Consider the following 22,576-nt stretch of genomic DNA (forward strand, 5'->3'; position numbering starts at 1 on the left):
TTGAGCCGCACACGGAGACTCTTTGATGAAAACAGGTCTAATGTTTCATTTGCACGGTACCTCCTTAAACAAATGAGACAGATGCTTTGAAACACACCATTAAACTGATATAACAAAGACGATTTGTGCATTAGATTTGGTTAAAGCTGTGTGTATTTCTTTTAGATATATATCGGTGGATGTGACACTGCAGAGGCTGGAGAGGCACTCGTTCTACAGCCTGAAGAAAATCACCCACATGTGAGTAACTAAAGGAAAAGGGCACACTCTTTATCGATCTTTATTGATTAAGCTGTTCTATTCTCTCTCTAGAGAGGAAAAATGTTTAATTTTAAAACTTGCCGGCAGCAAATGAAAGCAAGGAAGAAACACATTAGCAGCTTATTTCTCTCCTTCGCTCCTATACCCCTGCTTACTGCTCCTGGTCATGGGGCCACAGAACAGCTAAGACTTCCTGAAGTAAGGTAAAAAAAGACCCAGTTGCGAGACTGCAGCATGCAAATGGATGTGAAAGACTTCAATTCAATAGAATAACTTAGTATCATAGCTGTGCCTGGGCTAATCAAACTTCTAGAATCAGTGAGTTAGAGTTAGTATTTGGTTTTTCTTCTTGTCTCTTAATGCTCCAGCTCGTGTTGAAGCAGCTCAAGGGAAAAAGTCTTGCAAGGTGCACTCTATTCTCAATTATGGTATAGAGATTTATGGCTGAGGCTCCGGGTGGACCACACACTTTCCAACACCTCCTAGCACTTCATATATTACAGCAAGACTTCCCTGCCTATGTGAATGATTTGTTCCAGCATCTTGTAACACAGCAGTTTGTGTGTATGCAATTTGTTTCCACTCTTTATTAACAGCATAAAATGTGAGAGTGGGTCGCAGTACGAGACAGTAACTATAATACATGTCTACAGAAATTAATTTGACATGGCTAAATGAATGTGTGCACATCATTTGGCTGTCATTTTTATCTAAATCACGCTTCCTTTAAGTCTTTCCTAATTAGCTGCTGAATTCCAGACATCCAAATACAGACAGAAACCATCATTCAGACTGCTCGCTGAGGGTTATATCTTTGTTCTGGTGGTGTATTTTGGATCTCCGGGGCCCATTTGCCTCTGATTGGTGTGGTGCAATGCCATACATCAGATAATGGCATCTCTCTCAGGTTTCCTTCAGGGTCAGACGCAAATTAATGCTCGGCTTCCTGTTGGCTGCTTGAGGCCGACAGCAGCTGTGGTTCAGGGACTGCAGTCGAAGCTGAGAATTCAGAGGGGGCTGGGTGAAGGTTGTATCCTGCCAGCATCAAGTAAAACCACCAATGTCAGGAATTTTGGCCAGTCTTTTTACTGGCAGTTTAACAGCTCAGGGATACAATGAAGTGCAAGAATTATCAACCTATAAATGGACTTGAACATCTTTTGAAATATCTTTTGAGACATTTATTGAAAAAAAGGTTTGGATCTAACACAAGATATGGGTTATTAAACCAGGGGCGTGTCCAGACTCTTTGACTAAGGGGGCTAAACAGGGGTACTTACTTGCACAGGGGTGGCATGTATGTGTGTCCACACAGATGAAAATAATTTATTAACTCTCTCTGTCTCTGTCTCTCACTCTCTCTAGGGGCTCCGATTTAGCTCAGCAGTTAAATAATGTGCCCCATGTACAGAGGTCAGAGTCCTTGAAGCAGGCAGCCTGGGTTCATTCTGACCCACGGTCCTTTGACGTCATTCCTCACACCCTCTCCCCAGTTTTCGACTCTTATCTACTGTTCCTTCTGTCAATAAACTCATAATAGCCCAAATATTGACTTGAAAGTAATGCAATAATATCTACTATAACTCTATTTTGTTGCAAGTCGCTGTATCCAGCAAAGGCCTTCCTGTTTTAATTCTCTCCCTCACTGCTCAGCCTCTTCTTTCTTCCTTCCCATTTCACCTGGGGATTCTGCTGTCCTATGTCAATTAAGAAGCAGTGAGTAAACGGTGACGGTTGCTATGTACAGTACATTGCAAGGGATGCTATGACATCAGGGGCAGAGCTAAGGGGTTGCCTTAGCCACCCTTGAAATCTGATTGGCCATCACAGTGGCCAACGTGGGACTTATATATCCTGGTTCTCCCTATGTATAATCTGTGCCTGTCAACAGGAATAGTTTAAAGTACTAGCACAGAAAATATTTTACATTATGACGTAAATAATGCTACAAAAAAAGGTCTGATGAACACACTGCCTGGCACTTACCAAAACGCATGGAGTTTGTGAATGGCTACTGAATATAGAACAAATGTAGCATTTAAAACCAGTTAGGTGATCACCAAATCTGATGGTGAATAACAGCCAGTATTGTACTGACATTTGTCTTTCAGCCATAAACAAGACTCTTGTTAAATGCTTACATTACCCTATAAATGGTAAATGTGCTGTACTAATACACTGCTGCTCTATTTTTGAGATCACTCAAAGCACTTATACTTTTCATGTCAAATCCATGCAGACATTTCTACACTGACGGCATAGGCTGCAGTACAAAATGCTGTTTGCATGTCAGTAATGATTGTTGTCCTAAGGACACTTCTGCATGTACAATGCAGGAGCTGGGATAAAACCTTCGAATCGAGAGATTACCGGCTCTACTACTGAGCCAACGACACTCTAATAGCTGCTGGATAGCTAACAAAGACTGTTTATAGGACACAGACACTGTGATTTCAGTCATTGGTTTGTGGGCTGCTGTTTTGAAGTCTTGAGTTTGGCATTATGGCTCTTAGTATACATATCTGTATGGAGGCAGAGGTTACCATACTTGGACAAGAGTGTGGAGCAAAAGTTGCAAGGGGTTGGCTAATGCTAAGCGGTCAAAGCCAAAGAAACTGTCTCTTACTAGCTAATAAGATTTCTGACTACTGTGTTCTCACAGAATGAGACTGTATTTGTGATAGTAGCTAACCTGAGAGTTGAATACCAGAAAAAATCATGGGAGCTTGTGAAACATATCAAACTTGCTTTTTACTCTCACACACTATGAGCAGATGGTGGATGAATTTCCACCAGCTGCTCATCACCAGTGTCCTTTTTTTTGGACAAAAATGAAAAGACCATTACTTACAGAGCCCAAAACCATTTTCTGTACTAGGCTATGAACTATTGTTGCCGACAAAGCTGACTGATTTGCAATGACCCAAAAAATCTCTTGCAAGCTGCTGTAAAATCAAAAAAGAAGCACATAAATGCAAAAGTCCAAAATAAATGCAATGATGGAAATAAGCTACAAAGGAAACAAGGTGTCCTACAAGCTGAAACAACTTCATAAAAATTCAGCAAATACAATAACACTCTAAATTCAAAAACAGATGCAAAAGAAAAGAGGTGCAAATCCAGACATGACAACAGAAGTGCTGCAGGCCACCAGGGCTGCTCACTGGAGTGTTTTCCCCTCATCAAATTATTTGAACTCAACAAATTTGTTTAGAGAACAACAGAGAGTAACATTTAAATTACAGTTGCTGAAAGTTTAATGTAGCTTCAAAGCTACTGTGGACTCTGTCTTCAAAGCCTTACAGCTGTAAGAGATAGCTAACTGAGTTTTAGCTAGCCTCAACCACATTTAAAAGCAGGGACTTTAGCAGAACTAGATAAACATCAGAAGCAATTTCTCACTAAAATATGTTTCGGATTTATTCATTTTTCAGAATTTACAGCATGTTTCTACAAAGTTTTTTTATCCGGATGTTGCAGATAGGTTAACCGTATCGGTCACTATAACATGACTATTTCTGCAGAGTTAGTTGGGCATTCAAATATGGGTCCTAAGCATAGACTGCATAAAATATGGACGTAGTATCCGTGGCCTCATCCATTTGTTTCTGAAGAGCTGTTTAGTAGGGCTGTCAACGAATATTCTAAATTCGAATATATATTCGAATATTTAAAAAAAACGCAGATTCGGTTGTGAAAATTAATATCCGACTGTGGAAAAAAACACATCGGCGGCTGCTTTGCGAGTGGGCGCACTGCATGACAGGTCAGGGACAGGTCACAGGAGTCACACATGCACAGCATGAAGCAGACGGCAGAGAGAAATCCTTCCGTCCCCGGATCCTCAGTGCGCTCTGAACGCGTCTTTTCCTCCGTTGGGAACATAGTGAATAAAAGGAGATCGGGCCTCTTCACATGTGGACTAGTTTGTGTTTTTGGCAAATAACCTGTCAGGCCTAAGACCCTACATTGACAGTGGACTAAAAGAGCCCGACCATCAGTGACACTGGGATAAAATGCAGTTTTTCCTTTTTTTTTTTATACAAGCGCCAAGAATGTAAGTGGACTACTTTTTCGTTTTTAACTTCAATTAATGTTAATAATATTTGCTTCAATCACTGAATGAAGCCTGCCTATATTAGGGACAAGAGTGGGGACCTTTAATTGCTCGCACAAGTCTTGTTCAGCACTCACTCAGCGCACTGCGCACAGAGAGGAGAGGGGGGCGAGCGAGCAAGCGAGAGGTCTCCGGCCTTCAAAGTGTTAAGATATAGACCATTAGGTAATTTACTTGTTTTGTAACGTGTAGGTATGTTTTAGGCATGTTATATCTTAAATAAAAATACATCTGCAAGTAGTTATGCCTCCTTGTATTAGTTTGTCTGTTATTGACATAATTCGCAAATATAGATATTCGAATGGTTCGAACCTCTGGGATTTTTTTAGAGCGAATATTCGAACGTCATTTTGGAGCAATTTTGACAGCCCTACTGTTTAGAGACCAATCGTCGGCTATATTGCTGCTGTTGAGCCAGTGTGGCGTGAAGAGGCGGAGTTTGAGCCTCCACAGCTGCAGCGTTCCCACAGGCAGCTGTGCCTCTCATTGGAAGACTAGTAATCTCAATATCTTCGAATTGTCGCGCTAGAAAAAAAATCAGCCCCCTCGTAGTGAGAGCACATCGAGAAATCAGCTATCAAGACTACACTCGTATTTTGTACCAGGCTGTAAACATGTTTATTTCTGCTGTAAAGATTGTCTTTTTCCCATTTATGTGTATGTGACTTCCGGTACTTCCGGAGCCAGCCTCAAGTGGATCCTCGATGAACTGAAGCTTTTAACACTTCCGCATTGGACTCATATTTAGACCGGAGGTTGCTGCTTGGTCCTAAGACAGATTATCTTGTTTTGGTGCCTCAAGTGGCCATTCGAGGAACTGCATCTTTTGGCACGTGTTCACTTATAGTTTATTCATCCTCACCCTAACAACTTTTTTTCAGGCAGTAGTATGCTGTTGTTATTTGTTTGCTCTTCTGCCCCCTAGGTACCCAGAAAACTATGTCCATATATTTGCTGTATCATGAAGAAATTAAAAGAAGGTTTAAACATTTTAGTAGCCTCTCCTTTAGATTGTGTAGAGTCTGCTCATTTTCTAAAAAGGAGATGATACTATTAGTCTTTGAAAAATGAAACGTGTGGAGTGTTTAAAAAAGATAGATTCAAGTATACAAACTTGTTAAGATATTTTAGATTAAATGACCATCCACAGATTCCTGAGGAAAGAAATACCATCCATCAACCATTTAGAACAAACTGTATTAATGATACAGCTGAGTATAGTTAATTAAATTCCAGACAACACTTTTTTACTATCCTTAATTTTGAAGGTTACATAGTTGTGACAACGATTCAAACTCTTTGAGTCCATTTAGTTGCTGCCACTCAGAAATTTAGTAGTCTGCCTGACAGACTTTTTAATGGTTTCATTAGCCAATATTAAATTAACCTCCTGACATTTCAGTGTAGCTCCAGTCTTTTCACAGCAGCTCAAGGATGATGAACTTCTCCCACTCAAGAGACTTATATTGACGTCTGTCTGCTGGACTCACTGTGGTTTGCCAGGTGTGTGAAGAAGGGCCAGCACACACGTTCCAGAGAACCACATGTCTTCAGACAGCAGAGAGAGGTGTTCAGCCCAGGGCGGACCAGAGTAAACACACTAATGAAACACTAATTGGACTGTACTTCCGGCCCTGGCTGTCTGCACTGAGTTTCCCTTCTTGCTTGCTGGCATGCACCTTGCCCTGTGCTGTCAGCAAGTTTTAAAACAGTGTGTGTTTCTAAATGCGTCTTTAATTTGTGCTCCAAATTAGTTGTTGTTTGTGTGTAAGAGCATTTTCAGTCAACCTTGTCCTTGTCTGTTCTTTCAGAGAGCTACGTAATGCAAAAAGTCTGACCTACGTTGACCCAGAAGCCTTTAAAAATCTCCCAAACCTCAAATACCTGTGAGTATTTTTCCTTTCTTTTCTCATTGAATTCCACATACTGACACCATTATGGTAATCCAAAAAGATGAGTGGTTTATACTTAAAATGCTTTAGTCTGGCAATAATTTAGACATTGTGATATTCTCATAGCATTGTTGGACAAGACTTGAGTTGTGCCTTATTTGAGTTTAATGCAGCGGTACAGGTCAACTTCAGAAAAGTGAGTGCACACTCTAAATAACTTAAAAGATATTTGACGTATTTGGCTTGAGAAGGAAAGATGTCAATCTTTGGTAAACTTTTGACTCGCTAGAAAAATATAGGTTGTTGTTTCCTCAAAGCAGGCCACAGCTGTGTACTTAAGCCTGATCTCATGGTTACTTAAAAGTCCTTAAAAAAACTGTGGCTTGGCAGAAGACTACACTGTTTGGTGTCACAAATAAATACGGCAGAAATGAATTGGGTTAGTTATTATTATATGATGTCATCTACCAGAATGTAGGGCCTTTTTGGATCACAGTGTTTTTATTAACGCAATAGAGCCAAAACATCAAAAAGACACCTATCACTTTCAACCATCCTCACAGGAGTTTGTGTAGCATTCGTTGTGTTCTTGAATGTTCTTACTGTTTGTCTTCTTTCCTCCTCAGGGGCATTTTCAATACAGGCCTTACTTTCTTTCCTGACTTGAGCAACATCCACTCCAATGACATGAACTTCATCCTGTAAGTTGGTGTATCTATTCAACTTTTTAAACCAATCAATTTTCATACTTCCTAAAACTACAACTTGAAGCATTTTAATGTCAGCAATTAATAGCCACATTAATCTGGAGCTATTACTCTAGCCATCATAAACTAACGAGACTGTCAGCAAGATGATTAGCTATTATCCGCTTATTCATGCTCTACATTATATACTGTTTAAGAAACAGAAAGATGGATGTGTTTCCATTACAAAGACAGTTTTCAGTTTTTCATCATTTTTGCTTTGAGACAAGCAATAAAATATGATAAATACATTAGGGGAAAAGCATGAAGATTAGGGCTAAATTGAGAGATTTGCCACCACAAACAAGATCACTTCACAAATTGTGTGTAACTCAAGATGCCACATAAAGCACAGTGTGTACTTTCTGTGTTTACAAGGTTATGCGTCTCTTTTTGGGCATTGTACAACAATATACACTGTAACATATTTGTACCATCCCCTTACTTTTGATGTCATGCAATACAAAGTAAAAATCCTTGAGAATGAATTCATCATTCCTCTGCCACTTTAATCTAAACTTCTGTAACCTGAAAAGCAGGGTATTTATTAGCATCTTCATTCTTTTTATTTGGTGTCTTTCTTTCCAGGGAAATTGTTGATCATCCCTTTATCACTGAGATCCCAGCCAACTCATTCCAAGGCATCACAAACAACGTGCTGACAGTGTAAGACATCTGCTAAGCAACCACATGCATGCAATGTATATACTTCTATGATAAATTTTTACACAAAAACTATACGATAAAAGAACTATACCCCTGTATAGCTGTAGAGTGCATAGTGACTGCTTTCAAAACAGTTTTGTCCTTTATCCCCAAATCCAACAGAAACCCTAAAATAGAAGCAGTGGCCAAAATGACCTCACTTTGAAACATGTCCTCACTCTGAACTCATGTGAATCTACCAGAGATAGCGAAGAACAACTTTACAAAGACCTTCATAAACAACAAGCTATCATGTGTTGCATTTAGGCTTGGGTTCGAGGGTAGAGGGATTGCAGTTTTTATCCCCAAAACAGCATATTACAGGAAATATTGGGCTTAGAAGCCACAGAATTGCACAGACAGTTAAAACCTCACCACAGAATTTTAAATAAGTAGGTCTTATTTATCTCTGCCACTGCTGCCTTGAAATGGATTAAGCATAAATACATCAAATAAGATGTTTTAGTAGATTTGTGATTGAACTCTGAGAGACCCTTAGAGACTTATTCTTATCAGTGCTTTTTGTTGATACAGTAGAAATGTCTTCATTTGTTCCAGGATGCTCTATGGAAATGGCTTCAGAGAAATCCAACACCATGCATTTAATGGTACCAAGCTAGATCAAGTGTAAGTATTGTATGCAATTTGAACTACACAAGCTCTGTTCAAAGGTTTCAAAAAATGGTATTTCTAACTGTTTACAACATGTCCTAGTTGTCTTTTAAGTAAGATTTTGAATTCAGTTGCAAAAAAAGAATCCCACATATTGAACCTCTTGGGAAGATCTGGGTGGAAGTGAAAATCTCTCAGTCTCTAACCTAATTATCCATGCAGTGATCTGAATTGGTGGAGATGCTAAGATAATAAGGTTCTGTGCTGATTGGCTGCGTAAATGTTGTCTGAGGGGGGAGAGGGTGCAGACCAGTGCAGACGGATGCAGAAGCGGAAAACACTCCAGAAGTACCAATACCAAGCAAAATGTTTCTTGTGATAAACTGTAAAAATGAACACAAAGGGACACTCTGTCCAACAAGCAAACACATTAGTACTAACTCTAGAGAGCATGTTGTTGTGAAAGATAAAGAACAATGGGAGGGGATGTGATTTTGCATTTTTGCCTCCTATTCAATCATTCCTGTCATGACATCACCACAGGAGCAGCTGAAATCACCCTGCAGAAGCTAAGTTTCCCCAGTAAGATAGCTCCAGAAACAATGCAAAGGCTTTTCGGCTTCCATATTTCAAGATTGCTAGGTTGGAGGATGACAAACATATATACATGTGTAGGCATGGAACGATACGTTTTTCTTACATGGGACCTATTATTTACACTTTGCCTATTTGAGAGAAAGTCTGAGGTTATTAAAAAACTTTCTTCTGCTCTCCAACTAAGAGTAAGATAAGAGGGTTGATATCACTGCCATGTCTGTTTGCTAAAGATGAAGCTACATTTATGACCTTCATTTCAAAAGCCATGAGTTATAATCCATACTTCCTTCAAAGAGTGGTGGAGAGCTCTGAGACCTGGGATCTTGAATCCCTGGATTGAGGCTGGTGCCATTCCGATCTGCTGGTGACCTGACAGTGTGAGCACGGTCAGCCGCTGCACAGGTTTTAACTACTGGTCCAAGACCTCGCCAACAGGACAAGCTCCAGAGCTTTCCATCTGTTCGATCAATACCACCAAGCTTACTATCATACCCAATGTTTTTGATGTGCACTGTTACAAATACATGCAGGAACACACATACATGACTCACAGAATCAAACCATGCGATCCAGCAGAAAAAATAAGATAAATATCTATAACCTACCTTTTTTGAAGTAAATTACATGGGATTTTAGTTATCATTAGATTGTGTCAATACTGTCCTGAGTGTAAAAAAAATAGAGTTACATACTAACATGATACACCTCATGTTATCTTTGAAAATACGTATAAATGTTACAAAAACAAGTTGTGTTTAACCCCAGGTTGTGAACAGAACTTTCACCGGTCCCCCTGTTTCCAGTCTTTGTGCCAACAGTAAGCTAACAGGCTTTAGCTTCATATTCAACACAATCAGCCTCATTTTACTTTCCGCAAGAAGCAACAATGTTCCAGTTGCATATGTTTTTTTATGCTTTTAACAATGTTGGTTTGAGTTTTTAGACACACGCTAACACTATCATTCAGCTGTAAATAAGTGCACATCTTTCACTATTTTAAAGGGCTGTTTGGGTAATCGGTTTTTAAGGTACTCTTTTTTACCCTGTGCAGTATCTCTCACTAGGTAAAAAAATGAGGCTTCTCAGTATTTTGCCTGGAATAAATAGTTACTGACATCTGGCATGTGTATTTCTTGCCCAAATTTGTACTACAAAAGCAGCAGGATCACATTTAGGTCTCTTTTCAACATGCCTTCTCATGTGTACTCTAAAAGGGCCTAAGCCCAACTCTTGATTAGTGAGCTGGACTTCTCATGGGAAAAATGTTTCCGAGAGTGGGTATCAGGAAGTCTGCATTATGAGTTTGACTCTCCCAAACACTCAGTGACACTGGACCCTGAATCTGTGTCAGACTTGAAGAAATCAATTTCACACTCACTTTCAATTACCTCATCTGGATAAAATACCGGAGAGTGCGTAAGCATTACTTCCCTTCCTTCTTTTGTCGCAACATGTTTTCCTTTTTTCACCCCCTGGTCCAGAATCCTACATATTCAGGATATGAGATATTAATGATATTACTTCTATTCTTTTACAACACCTACACACATCCTTATAAGAGGCTAATTAAGCCATTGGTTATGACTAGTGAGATTTTGCACATTGATGTTTATGCTGGCGCCTGATCTGCTCTGAGGAGAGATCTGATCCCAGCACAGCCTGACCAAGAAAAACACACCCCTTACAGCTCTATTATCCTTATTAGATTTAAGGGATTGAGGGGAGATGTGTAGTGAGGGAGCAGTGTGTTAAAGGTGTAGGCCACAAGGTCTTATACTGTAATTTAAATCAACAACATGAGTCAGTCCTTTCTGTCATGTTTTACCCATGAAATGAGAGAGAATAAACAGAGGAATGTGCAGTGATGAAGGATGGAAAAACATCATGCCATGCCTTGCCACTGTCAGTCAAATTGAAATGTGAAGGATATATTTCCTCTTAATAAACTTAAATTTGTGTTTTCTTCTCCAGTGACCTGCACAGGAATAAATACCTCACCAAGATGGATGACAGGGCTTTTGCAGGCACCATCAGCGGCCCCATGCTTCTGTAAGTAACCAAAGGGATGCAAATTTGAGCTTCTCTTATCAACTTGCTTTTTCATTTAAATCATTTATTACCTCACACTTATTTTCTTAAATATACTGATGCTCTTCAAGAAGCACACCACAGTGTTTTAACTTGCAGATTTAATATGTATTTCTGCTACTACTACAATTTAAAAAATTGAAACGCTGGAATCTGTTGTTTAAGTAATGAAATAAAAAATTAAAACTCTCACATCCATCTTTTCTCACAGAGAGTTCTTGTAGTTTGCGAACATTAAAGACAAAATACTGAAAGATAAAAGACAAACCACACTTATTCTTGTAGAAATCAAACATAAGACTCATAAGCTGTTTAAAATAATAGACAGAACATCAGATATCCCGAGTGAAGCCATAACTTTAAGAGCTCTCCCTGGTGACTGGCCGCAGGATAGGTCCTAAAGCCTGCATCCACCATTATAACAGATGGAACATGAGCCAAACTACAAAATAAGAGTTAAAAAAATGGTGCCTTGTCCATTGACAGTAATATACAGTCAATGTTTGATGCACTTATGGGGTTTATCGCTACAGCCTAATATGATCAGCGGCTAAAGGATAGCTAATGTTAGCTCATTTTTAGAAAACTTAAGAATTATTTTTGAGCTACCAACCTTGCTAGGATTTGTACTTGAGGCTAATGTTACATTGTTCATTTTCAGGGAAGTTTGACAATTTGAAAATATGCTTGCATGTTTTCATTGTTGATGAAAGGTCAAAGTTCAATAATAAGTTTTGTACAAGATAATAAGTGACAAATGAGGTCAAATGTGCTAACTGACCTTTTCATGTATGTAGAAGGGTTTTTTGCCTTGGACGTTTTTACTCATCATACTCAGCAAGAGAGGAAGATATATTGGTGTTTAAAAATGAATGTTTTACAGGTCTACATATTGTTTAATAATACGCTAAGTGTGGTAGTTTTATTATTCACACCTTGTTAAGATAGGTTTCAAAAATGTCATCATTGCAGATGTGCGTACTGCATCACACATGTCTGTGAAGGTGGATAGTATATCATGAAAGGGTTCACGTCTTTCCTCCACAGCTGTGTCTTTGACCAAGAAAACTGAACCACATTGTGTGCAAGTGAGTGAGCAAAAAACTCCAGATATTTCTTTGATACTGTTGTTTTTTTAAAATACTCTTAAGGTTTTAAAGCCCACTTCCCGTTTTTACAGGTGTTTGATGGCAAAACCCTCTACCACGGCTCTGATGTAGCCATTAAGTTTTGGGTTAGGTAAATGAAGTTCATCTGTAGGCCTTCCTCCTCTGCTCCACTGAGGAACATGTCCTGAGTGAGGTTACCTTCATGAGGTCATGGGCCAAACATCTGCGAATGACAGAATCAGTCTGATACTCATAGACTTTAAGCTGCTGTTTTTTTCACTGCCTTACACAATGTGCCTCATGAGAGGAAAAAGGGTAGAGGACAGAGAGGTGAGGAGAGCAAGTGGGACAAAAAAAGAACAGTTTGAGCTCTTGGAGATGTTTGGCTGATGTTTCTTTTATTTAATGAAATTAATCTGCAGATGCTGTGACTAAGAGTTTTAATGGGTGAGGAAACTAAAGAAAGCAAAAGAAAACTTAACCCCTTCTCGGCCCCTGGAAGGGGGGATCGACAGAATGTCCTGATAACAGGATCACACAGGATGTTGGCGAGATTTTCAATCCCCTGCATATCTCTGTCCCAAAGAGATGAACTGGTGTTTGCATGATAGCCTAACACATGAAATACCACATGTAATTATTTAAAGATGACAAAGAGTGAGGAGCTCACTGTAGGAAACAGATGGAGACTGTTTGCTGACCCATCTTTGCACTCTCTGGTCTCATCATGTCCAGCTCCACATATAGATATGCTGAAAGTGTGCTTGTTCCAAAGTCTTAAAATGTTGCTGGCTGGTCCTTCAGGTAGTCAAAAGAAAGCATGTTATTCAGTATAATTTATCAGCATCCAGTGAGAGCTGGTAATCAGCAGCACCAGAGACGTTACTTGGATCCGTTTATGACCTCAGCACTCCAAACACATAACAATCAGTCACATAACATTCCTTACATAAACCATGAGAGGTATTCTCAGGATCACATAGACATCCTTTGTCTGCAGTGACAGATAAAACGTTCACCAGGAGTGACACTGAGATTTAAATCGGATATTCTAACAGACTATACTGACCACTGCTGGAGCCTGCACTGCACTGACGTACATTCCTGCATAGATGAAGGGTTAAGTCTAATGGCATTCACACACACACACACACGCACACACGCTGATGCCGTAAGAGGTGGTTTGAGGTTAACTCTGAACTTCTCAGTGTGGACTGCAGGGACAGAATGATCAGGACTGCCTCTGGGCCACAGCTGCTCTAAGATGTCAGGGGCATCAAAGTGCGAGATTAATATTAATTTGGACATGTTTGCTGAAGGCTAAAGTTGGACAACCAGCAGGGGTGCGCAAAAGGGAGGGTGGCACAGGCCCCCCTTGAAATCTCATTGGCCACCTCTGGTGCCACTCCAAAACTATGATTGGTTATTTACGCAGTCAGAGGGAGAACTTAGATTAAAATTAACTACTTGGGCTGTGTTGAAACAGGCTTTGCATGTCAAAGTAACATTTCCTTTCTTAGCACTTTAGATTTTCTGTGGACACATCTTGTTTTGAGTTCTTAAACAACAATGCATTGATGATTTTTATGTTGCCACTCTGCTGCTTTAAAATCTAAAAAAGGATGCATATGAATATACATCATAGACTCTATAAAGCATGGACATAGTCTCAGTAACACCACCCATTGATATCTTGAAAAATCTTTAGAAGCCTAAAAATGACAGACTGGAAATGCTGACTCAGCCTAACTTTTGGTCAACCTAGCAAGAGGCAAAGAGGCAGAGTTTAGAGTCCTGGGCCCGTATGCACATCCAGCCATTGGCAATGAAAACGGGCCGTTTGTAATAATGGTGAAAAATAACTTGATTAGCAGTATGCATGAGTCAGGTTAACGCCCCAACAAAGCATTCAAGTTAATGGTGGTAGACCTCACCGTTACAGGTGCTAACGGCAGGACTACCGCACCTGTTAGGCTGTTTAAAGGATGGCAGACATCTTGCTTATGCGTTACCGTTTAAGATGAAATATGTGCCGACATCGGATATTTAGGGATTGAACGCATTTACCTGGTTCAAGATCTGACGCCAAACTTTCCCTTTCTCCTTGTTTGTTATCTTTGACGATTGACTTGCTGATAATAGTTGTTTGTTCATTCTATATTCTTGTAATAAAATGTCCATTTCTTCTTCCGCTGAAACATTGTGTTTTCTTGATCTACTCTCTGTCACACCGGTACCGCTCGCCATGTTTATTGTTGTTTATGCGTAGTAGGCATGCGCAATTGGAATTTGTTGGATAGAGGTTTTCCAGGAGGTTCCCTGGACATATGGCGTTTTGAACCAGCCTCGCTTTCATGGCACAATTAGTTAATTGGCCAGTTATTTGCAGTTGTGCATGTGGCTAACGCTACGGCTAAATGGGCTGTTCCATAATGGTACGTTAAGACTAATGGTCCCGTTTGTGTAATGGCTGGACGTGTACACGGGCCCCGGTTAACAACTACATTATGCCCACCTGTCAGTCAAGTCAGCCATCCCCCTAACTATGCCTTATTACGCAAAACTTGTAGCCTTATCTTCATAATTAATGAGCTTGCCAAAAAATCACCCCTTGTACAGTGTGTATGAGTATGGAAATGTGCTATTCAGAACAAAGCTGTTTTTCATACCAGGCTTATAACAAGTATTTCTGCTCTTAAGACGGACATCTTAACATGAGTTTTAATGGGACTTTCTTGGATTTTGCAGCCAGTCACAAGTGGTCACTTGAGGAACAGCAGTTTTTTACACTTCTGCTTTGGCTTAATTTTTCGACATCAGAGGTTGCTGCTTTATGTACTTCTAACTGAAACTTTAATGTGAGTAGTTGATGAAGATATGATCACTGAATACAGAAAAAATAAACAAATGCTATTCATAAGTATTTGTGAGCACACATACTTCAGGACACCCTTACATAATCAGTATCCTAGATTGGCCACCCCAGACAAAAAAGTCTGGACAGGCTCCTGACGACAGGTAAAAATCTTGTGTAAAGAAGACCACATCACCAAGTTATGAGTAATGTACAAAGTCACAAACTGGGCAAGGAGGTACTCAAACTTCTTGGGCCAAAGCATTGATGTCACTCTGGGGCCATGCTGTTATTTCATCATTTCATCACACATTTATAATGTAGCTTCTGTAACTCTTTTATTCCCTTTCTGTCTTTAAGAGACGTGTCTGTCACTGGGGTCACCTCTCTGCCGACTACAGGTATGGACTCTGTCCGGGCGCTGAAGGCACGAAATGCCTGGGCCCTCAAGAAACTACCGCCAATCAAAACATTCAAACATCTCACCGTGGCCAATCTCACCTACCCGAGCCACTGCTGCGGCTTTAAAAACCTCAAAAAGAAAAGAAGGTGAGCTTTTCAGTTTACTGCTGCATTTTGTTTTCATTAAAGGTACTTAAAGGAGTCATGAAAGTCAAGTGGAAGATACACAAGACGTGTATAAAAGACAAACAGAGTCCAATAGAAAGCTCTTGTAGTCTGTGTTTTCTGTATATTTGGATGAACCACCACAGTGACCGAGTAGCTGCACTTGTATGAAGTGGATTTTGGCAGGGATTGAATGAACTCCCTGACGTGTTTACCTATAACTCCTTACAGTGCTGCCACAATTAGTGTCACTCATTGCTGTTATTTTAGGAGAAAGGTTGAGCTCGACTACTAATGACTCTCAAAACAGAAATCTCTTTTCCTCAGCTGGATGTGTTGTTTATTTGATTTGACATTCAGTGCTGGTGAAGTTTGAAGCATGCTGTGTTGTTTGTCTAACATAGTGCTAGATGATTCTCTAGACTCGATTTCTCAAGTTTTTTGTTATGTGTGTTTTTTCAGCTATTTGGAGTACATGATGTGTAACCTGACTGCTCTCCAAGACCAGCATCACAAGCGCTCTGTGGGGCCCCTCCGCATGCCTTCCCTCCAAGGAGACAGCATGGTGGAATTAGTCCCAGACGATGAGCAAAATGATGCAGGCCACAAAGAGACCCAGCAAGACTGGAGGAGAGGTGACTTCCATGGCAGCCTCTATTACCATGCATACTTCGGGGGCCTGCCAGATGAGGATGTGGGTTTCGGAGAGACCCTCAAGAACCCCCAGGAGGACACCAGCCAAGACTTTAACAGCCGTTATGATTATGTGGTGTGTGAGGATGGAGAGGAGGTGGTGTGTGCACCAGTCCCTGATGAGTTCAACCCTTGTGAGGACATAATGGGATTTGGCTTCCTGCGAGTGTCTGTGTGGTTTGTGAGTCTGCTGGCTGTTCTGGGGAACGTCGTGGTGCTCCTGGTGCTGCTCACAAGCCACTACAAGCTGTCTGTCTCCCGCTTCCTCATGTGTCACCTGGCCTTTGCAGACCTTTGCATGGGGATTTATCTGTTGCTTATTGCTTCTGTAGACCTCCACACACGATCTGAGTACTTCAACCACGCCATAGACTGGCAGACAGGCCCTGGCTGTGGACTCGCAGGGTTTTTTACAGTATTTGCAAGTGAGCTTTCAGTCTACACCTTGACAGTAATCACTTTGGAGAGATGGTACGCGATCACCTTTGCTATGCGACTGGATCGTAAGCTACGTCTGCACCATGCAGCAGCGGTGATGCTTGGCGGATGGATCTTCTGCCTCCTTCTGGCCTTGCTTCCTCTGGTTGGAGTGAGCAGTTACCAGAGGGTTAGCATTTGTCTCCCAATGGACACCCAGTCCACAGTGTCCCAGGTCTACATCTTGTCAGTGCTGGTCCTCAACATCCTGGCCTTTTTGGTTATTTGTGCGTGTTACGTCAAGATCTACTGTGCAGTGCACAACCCCCACTACCGATCTGGATCCAAGGATACCAATATCGCCAAGCGCATGGCTGTCCTGATCTTTACAGACTTCCTATGCATGGCACCTATCTCCTTCTACGCCATGTCAGCTGTTCTGGACCGGCCACTTATCACCGTGTCCAACTCCAAGATTTTATTGGTACTTTTTTACCCGCTCAATTCCTGCGCCAACCCATTCCTCTACGCCATCTTCACGAAGGCTTTCAGGGGGGACATATTCATTCTCCTCAGCAAGGTGGGCCTTTGTCAGCAGCGAGCGCAGCTGTTCAGAGGTCAGACTGTCTCCTCAAAGGGCAGCAGTGGGACATCTCAGATCCGTAGAGACAAGGACAAGGTTAGAAAAAGTGGACGGGGAAGTCAGGAAGAAGAGCCCATCCACTTGAAGAAGTGCTGTGGACATACCTACCACTAACCTGTCTGCCAGAAGACGATCCCTGAAGAGAACCAGAGCCTGAACACGTGAGCCAAACACCAGCTCAAAGTAGCAAAGCAAGACAGGTTCAGGCGGGAGAGGACTGGCCTTGAAGTGTTTGTGGATAGATCTGTTTGGATATTTAACAGAAAGGTCCAGGATTCTGTATCTGCTTCAATTTTCAGGCCAGGTTCAGCTGTTTTCACAATTTCACCTGTGATAATTTTATGGTTCCAGTTGTTGAAGGATATCAGGTGTTTATGAAATACGAGCCTGACTTCATCTCACCTATTGTCCTTTGCATTTAAATGAAGTGGCTTGAGTAAAGCAGAGACTAGATGAAAAATATTTAAGATAAAACCCAGCACAAGTATATAACTCTAAATACAATCAATCTTTCCATTATCATTAATTCTAAAATAACTTAATCTGTAATTATCTCTGCACAATATTACTTTGATATAAAAGGAAAGACAACAGACTTTTTCACAGCCACTGTAAGATGACATTGTATACCTGGTTCACTGTGTTCAAGGACAGCCTGCTGGCTCAGTGCATTCACAGTGGAATATTTATCCAATTTATGGAAATAGGAAAACGCTGCACTTCTTGTAGTCTTATCAATGACTCTCTATGCATTGTAAATACATGATAGTGTTTGGTGATTTATGGATGAAAATGGAACCATTCGCTGGGGCATTTTGTTTTTAACAGTGAACAAGTATAACTAAGTATGTGATGTTGAAAAGCAGGCAGGCTTTTACTGTGCAAATTGTACTTTTATGTGGCCTTTATCTGCATCATATAGAGTATCACTTTATTGGATTTATAAAGTATGTGTGTATTTCATATTTTGTAATGTTTGGGTATTTCTTATATGTAACCACAATTTATTCATCAGACATTTTGTTACATCCAGAAAAACAGCTTGCAGAGGAAAGTCCTCATCTCCAGAGAGCATGTGATCCAATTACAAAAGTAAACACAAGACATATTTTGATTATTAGCAAGTTTCTACAAATTACAGACAGGCATGATAATCACAAATACCTTTATACTGTGAAAGCCTTGTGTCTCCTCTGGAATTTCGTGGTTGTTTTTCTTGCATGATCGTGATATTTTTCCATCCTCTCACGGAAACAAGTGACTTATACAATCAGCAGAGATAGCCTCACCTTCACTGGGAGAGCTTAAAGTAAATACAGCTGAGGCATGTGTGAGCTGAGCCGCTTTAACTTGAGCGGTATAGAGCCATTATGAGTTAAAGGACACCTTCTGCCGATGGAAGCTTAACATCTGGATAGCATTTCATCTGCTGGGTGACATTTTTCAAGGCACTGTATGGATAAACTAGGGGGAAGGCCTTTCCAGGAATGAGGGATCATTTCACACCTTTTTTAATTTTTCATGCAAATCTGTCAAGGAGATATTTCATAAGACTGCTGCTGCATAGTTTGTTCTAGTATTGAATTGTTTTGGCAGGATTTCTAGTTTTAACGTTGAAAACATTTAAAATAGCATCTGCTTGCTGAATTCCAGACTTGACTCGCCCTATAAATTCTAAACAGACTAAATGGACATTATTTTATGCTGAATGTTTCCCACAGCTCTGCATCTATCTCTTCCAATCACTCATTTACAACAGTCCAGCATGTACCCTTCAAACGCTAAGCACACAGACCTGGAGTATGATGAGCCTGGCTGCATTTGTGAGGGCCTCTTCCTGTCCTCTGCCAGTTACTTGACTCAAAGTTCATACTTGTTTCACAAGTGTTTGTGTGTCAAGGTTGATAAAAATCAAAATCACTGCACATTTCAGTGGGTTACTTGATTACAAAAAGAACACGTCAAGCGGTGACATACCTGCAGAGCTATCCAATACCACACCTCCATATAGATCATGAAATGGTCAAGTGTTGTCTCAAAGCCAAAAGGATTATAACACAGAATATCAGAGAACTGATGGAGACAAGGACAGGACTTATTTTCTCATTCTTCATGTAGCTGGTTCTCAGGCCTGCATGATCATTCCTTTCGAAGTATTTCAAATAAACCCATCCCTGAGCCATTCTTCAAATAAGCAGGGCCAGACGATGCACCTCGCTAACACAAGATAAGGTTGCCAGAGTCAAATACAATGGGAAAGGAATCACTGAAGGCTGAAAAGAGGAGCAGAAGTTTCCATTAGAGAAATGGAACAGTCTCCGGAGGAGGTCAAAGTCGACAAGTATCAATTCAGGTCTTGTTTCTGGAAATATAAAGTCCCTGCATTTCTGACATCATCACTTACGACATTGGATGGAACAGTGGGCATACATGGTCCTCTTGAAGAGTCAAGTTCCCCCCTCCTACAAAACTCTTAAATGATAACTAGAGCAAAACACAAAGTCCAAGTCAATGAGAACAGTAGGACATGTTTGTCTCCATGTTTTTCTGAAAGTGGTTCAACTCTTCTTACAATTAATTAAGAACAAATAAGGATGAGAAATGTATTTATTCTACAGTCATCAAATTTTCCCATGATGTACAGTTGATCCATAGATAATAACAATCCCACTGTTTCATACACTTGTGTGGATTTCTGGGCCGGCTCATTGGTATTACCCAGGTGGAGCATATGGCATGCAACCAAAAGGACTTTATCAGAATGCCATATTGTTCATTAAATACGCATTGGAAGAAAACCTGGCCAAAGGCCTAAAAATAAAGTATTTCAGTCACTTAAGTGTGCCAACTTTGCTGGTAGCAATTAGTGGTTAATTACTTGGGCACTGATGCTTGCAAAGCACTGTGCTTGCTACAACTTCCTCACAGTTAGCAAAGATGTTTGGGCCTTAAGCAACCAAGAAGTGCTAAGTATTAGTTTACTTTGCAACACAATATTTGTGAGGTTTTTTAAGTGTTGAACTTTGCCAAAGATGCTGAGTCATATCATTGCTTCCTTTTTGTACAGATTCTGTGACCTGTCTTTGACATTGAAGTGTGGACTCAATTCACACAACCTTTACATTAAGATGTTCATGAATCAAATTACTGTGGACAGCTTAAAAACAAAATTATGTCTTTTAGATATGATGAAAACTCTTATTTTGGGGTCATTTAGTCTTTATTTGGTACAAAAGTTCAAAAGAGACAGCATATTATGGGGAGTGTAGTGGGAGGAGACAGCAAAGGGGCTGAGGTCCAGAGTAGAACGTGCAGCTACTGCGTCAACAATGTCTTCTGTATGGACCACAAAGCTGAACTGCTTTGCCTTCTCAAAAGGAGACAGGGTTATTTGTGGTTATAAATCACTCAACACACCAACTCAATCACTCCATGATGTGATCAATACTTGTGAGATGGTGGGGGAAGGAGGATTCAAATGTGGTTTGGTGTTTTCTGAAATATTGTTGTGCTTTTCCCTTCAGGGTCGACGTAATTTAATCTACTTTGAATTAATCAGCAACCTATTAAGCTTTTGTATGTATGTGAATCAGCATGTCAACCAACAGTACATGTACAAGGAACTTAAAACATAAGCAGAGATGTAGAATTTAGCCATGGCTTGTTAAATCATATATCCAACCTTTGTCTTCATCGAATTCTACAAAAAACAAGGCTCACATAAACCTGAAGGAAAGGTGTGTTTGGCCAAGCATAATACAATACAGTACAACAAGATATGACACCAAATGATATGATACAGCATGACAAGACACAACACGATATGATACCATACAGCGCAACATGATACGACATTATATGATATGATACGATACTCTAAGGTACAATACCATACCATAGCACACCATGGCACACAGTGGGATACAATACAACCTGGTGCATTTTACCATCCCAGAAGGAAAATTTGTCTCGGACTTAGTTCAGCACCGATTTCACCATCCACAATAGTATTACTTATTAATACCCCAACAGCAGACCGGCAAACAATCACTTTTTTAAGACTTGACAAAAATCAGGCGCAGGTCTTCAATCAGTACTGGTCAGCAAAGACCTATGACTTCAAAATCAAGCACCCATCATACACACTACATTTATTATTGAACACTATAAAAGTCATGAGACACTAGAGGAAACCCAGAAAAGGAGGAATCTCTATTAAAATTAGATAGAGGCTCTTTGTCCAAAAGATTTGACATTCTCAGTCTACAGTAACATGCCACAGCCAAAGGGCTCGGCTACTAAGTTCCTCTGAAGCTTACAGACTCTCTGTGACCATGCTGCTGATTGGCAGTCACCGTCGGTTAGCTGGTAAGCAGAGAAAGCTATATAGTCTTAGTTCGACATCTCCAGGGCCTCATTATAAGCCTCATTCGCCAGCAGCTCAGACTCTTATGTCTGAGTGCCCAGAAGTAGCAACAGGGCCCATTTCATCAGGAGCAGCCAGGGATACATTCTTCCTCCACTAGGTCTGTTTAGGACTGAATAAGTCTTTGTGAAGCATGATATGTTGTAGAAGTGACAGCCCGCCTCAAATCCATTTACAATCAGGAGCAAAAATCTCCATGTAGTTTCTGCTTCAGCTTTAATCCCAGACAGCACCACACCTTTATCTCATAATTACCTGCAAGGAAATACACAGGGATTGTATCAGTTTGGGTAGGAATTAGAGGAAAGGCAGGGTAGCGCCCATGCTGTGAATACCCTGACAGCCATCCAGATGCTGGATTACACTGCTAGAAAAGTGGAATTGAAGACAGGCTGAGGCAGATTCTGTGCCTCACATGTCCATGTAATGAGAAAGTGGTTTCAAACTGTGGTTCCTTGTGCTAAAGTAGCCATTTCTGCCTCAGTAGTTAACCAAATATGGTGAAGGGGTAACCTGAGGTTAATGTTAAATGCATCAAATGAAGCACAACAGTAATGGATTGATATTTCAAATACTAAGCAATTAACATATGGTTAAAATAACTTAAGCTATTTAATTGGCCAAACAAGTATTCAGCTATTTTCAAACCGTTGACATAGCTTATAGCAAACTAGCTTAACTAGCTAATTAATTGTTGATTTGTGTTGATAGTTAGTTTAAGGTTATGATTGCTTGGAATTGCTGCAAGTAAAGAAACTGTTATTGTCTAATAGTTGAAACAGTTATACAAAAGTAACTGGTAAACCAGCTAGGGATCAAGTGTCGTAGAAGTAAGCTAAAGCTGCCTAT

At 40.4% G+C, this 22,576-nt stretch overlaps 1 protein-coding gene across 1 annotated transcript in view; it reads left to right on the forward strand.

Moving 5' to 3' along the window:
• Positions 1–18,854, forward strand: part of tshr (thyroid stimulating hormone receptor) — a 29,816-nt gene extending 10,962 nt beyond the window's left edge. The window contains exons 3-10 of the mRNA XM_034698885.1: positions 166–240; positions 6,190–6,264; positions 6,897–6,971; positions 7,605–7,682; positions 8,280–8,348; positions 10,902–10,979; positions 15,342–15,530; positions 16,011–18,854. Coding sequence (XP_034554776.1) covers positions 166–240; positions 6,190–6,264; positions 6,897–6,971; positions 7,605–7,682; positions 8,280–8,348; positions 10,902–10,979; positions 15,342–15,530; positions 16,011–17,415 — 2,044 coding nt within the window. The 3' untranslated portion in view covers positions 17,416–18,854. The remainder of the gene's footprint in view (positions 1–165; positions 241–6,189; positions 6,265–6,896; positions 6,972–7,604; positions 7,683–8,279; positions 8,349–10,901; positions 10,980–15,341; positions 15,531–16,010) is intronic.
• Positions 18,855–22,576: the final 3,722 nt, after the last annotated feature.

The sequence above is a fragment of the Notolabrus celidotus genome, chromosome 13, assembly GCF_009762535.1.
Source record: "Notolabrus celidotus isolate fNotCel1 chromosome 13, fNotCel1.pri, whole genome shotgun sequence".
Taxonomy (NCBI): Eukaryota; Metazoa; Chordata; class Actinopteri; order Labriformes; family Labridae; genus Notolabrus; species Notolabrus celidotus.